At 52.2% G+C, this 2500-nt stretch overlaps 1 protein-coding gene across 1 annotated transcript in view; it reads right to left on the bottom strand.

Annotated features, from left to right (window-relative positions):
• Window positions 1–2500, bottom strand: part of LOC110516497 (short transient receptor potential channel 5) — an 85854-nt gene that overhangs the window by 67161 nt on the left and 16193 nt on the right. The window contains exon 2 of the mRNA XM_036989235.2: window positions 729–873. Within this exon, the coding sequence (XP_036845130.2) occupies window positions 729–864 (136 nt within the window). The 5' untranslated portion in view covers window positions 865–873. The remainder of the gene's footprint in view (window positions 1–728; window positions 874–2500) is intronic.

Here is a 2500-nt window from a genome sequence, read left to right as displayed (position 1 = left end):
CAGAGGGGTAGGGTTAGGGGACAGAGGGTTAGGGGACAGAGGGGTAGGGGACAGAGGGGTAGGGGACAGAGGGGTAGGGGACAGAGGGGTAGGGTTAGGGGACAGAGGGTTAGGGGACAGAGGGTTAGGGGACAGAGAGGTAGGGTTAGGGGACAGAGGGGTTGGGGACAGAGGGGTAGGGGACAGAGGGTTAGGGGACAGAGGGGTAGGGTTAGGGGACAGAGGGTTAGGGGACAGAGGGGTAGGGGACAGAGGGGTAGGGGACAGAGGGGTAGGGTTAGGGGACAGAGGGTTAGGGGACAGAGGGGTAGGGTTAGGGGACAGATGGGTAGGGGTAGGGGACAGAGGGTTAGGGGACAGAGGGTTAGGGTTATGGGACAGAGGGGTAGGGGACAGAGGGGTAGGGGACAGAGGGGTAGGGTTATGGGACAGAGGGGTAGGGGACAGAGGGTTAGGGGACAGAGGGGTAGGGGACAGAAGGGTAGGGGTAGGGGACAGAGGGTTAGGGGACAGAGGGTTAGAGGACAGAGGGTTAGGGGACAGAGGGTTGGGGACAGAGGGGTTGGGTTAGGGGACAAAGGGTTAGGGGACAGATAATATTGAGACCTTATTGAAGATCATAAATCAGACTGTATAGAAGTACAAATAACTTACCTTTCCGGGTATTGACATATTGACATATACATACATAATATATATTATATACCACCAGATGGTATGTCTACTACCTTTCTCCACAGCGGTGAGGTAGGCCCTCTCCTCAGCAGAGAGCTCCAACTCAGCCCGAACAATCTGCAGTGGGATTCTGTCTCGGTACGGAGAGTAGCTCACTTTCTTATAATACAACTGAGCCATTGGATTCATCTTGTCTGGCTGAGAGAGAGAAGGGGAGGGGAGGGAGGGGAGAGAGAGGAGAGAGGGGAGAGAGGGGAGGGGAGAGAGGGGAGGGGAGAGAGGGGAGGGTGGGGAGGGTGGGGAGAGAGGGAAGAGAGGGGAGGGGAGAGAGGGGAGGGGAGAGAGGGGAGAGAGGGGAGGGTGGGAGAGAGAGGGTAGAGAGGGGAGGGGAGAGAGGCGAGGGGAGGGGAGAGAGGGGAGAGAGGGGAGGGGAGGGGAGAGAGGGAAGAGAGGGGAGGGGAGAGAGGGAAGAGAGGGGAGGGTGGGAGAGAGAGGGTAGAGAGGGGAGGGGAGAGAGGGGAGGGGAGAGAGGGGAGGGTGGGAGAGAGAGGGTAGAGATGGGAGGGGAGAGAGGCGAGGGGAGGGGAGAGAGGGGAGAGAGGGGAGGGGAGGGGAGGGTGGGGAGAGAGGGAGGGGAGGGGAGAGAGGGGAGAGAGGGGAGAGAGGGGAGAGAGGGGAGGGGAGGGAGAGAGGGGAGGGTGGGAGAGAGAGGGTAGAGAGGGGAGGGGAGAGAGGCGAGGGGAGGGGAGAGAGGGGAGGGGAGGGGAGGGTGGGGAGAGAGGGGAGGGGAGGGGAGAGAGGGGAGAGAGGGGAGAGAGGGGAGGGGAGGGGAGAGAGGGGAGAGAGGGGAGGGGAGGGGAGAGAGGGGAGGGTGGGAGAGAGAGATTTGAATCATATATATATCTCACCATCAAAACAAAACAAAACCTCTCAAAACATCTGGTTTGTCCTTGTTCTACAGTAGTGGACATTGACTCATTATTGTCGTTGTTCTACAGTAGCGGACATTGACTCATTATTGTCGTTGTTCTACAGTAGTGGACATTGACTCATTATTGTCCTTGTTCTACAGTAGTGGACATTGACTCATTATTGTCCTTGTTCTACAGTAGTGGACATTGACTCATTATTGTCCTTGTTCTACAGTAGTGGACATTGACTCATTATTGTCGTTGTTCTACAGTAGTGGACATTGACTCATTATTGTCGTTGTTCTACAGTAGTGGACATTGACTCATTATTGTCGTTGTTCTACAGTAGTGGACATTGACTCATTATTGTCGTTGTTCTACAGTAGTGGACATTGACTCATTATTGTCGTTGTTCTACAGTAGTGGACATTGACTCATTATTGTCGTTGTTCTACAGTAGTGGACATTGACTCATTATTGTCGTTGTTCTACAGTAGCGGACATTGACTCATTATTGTCGTTGTTCTACAGTAGTGGACATTGACTCATTATTGTCCTTGTTCTACAGTAGTGGACATTGACTCATTATTGTCCTTGTTCTACAGTAGTGGACATTGACTCATTATTGTCCTTGTTCTACAGTAGTGGACATTGACTCATTATTGTCCTTGTTCTACTGTAGTGGACATTGACTCATTATTGTCCTTGTTCTACTGTAGTGGACATTGACTCATTATTGTCCTTGTTCTACAGTAGTGGACATTGACTCATTATTGTCGTTGTTCTACAGTAGTGGACATTGACTCATTATTGTCGTTGTTCTACAGTAGTGGACATTGACTCATTATTGTCGTTGTTCTACAGTAGTGGACATTGACTCATTATTGTCGTTGTTCTACAGTAGTGGACATTGA

The sequence above is a fragment of the Oncorhynchus mykiss genome, chromosome 9 (genome assembly GCF_057628025.1).
Source record: "Oncorhynchus mykiss isolate SJ-2025 chromosome 9, ASM5762802v1, whole genome shotgun sequence".
In the NCBI taxonomy this organism is placed as follows: domain Eukaryota; kingdom Metazoa; phylum Chordata; class Actinopteri; order Salmoniformes; family Salmonidae; genus Oncorhynchus; species Oncorhynchus mykiss.
Note: the sequence above shows the minus strand (reverse complement) of the source record. Positions and strands in the feature narration are given on the sequence as shown.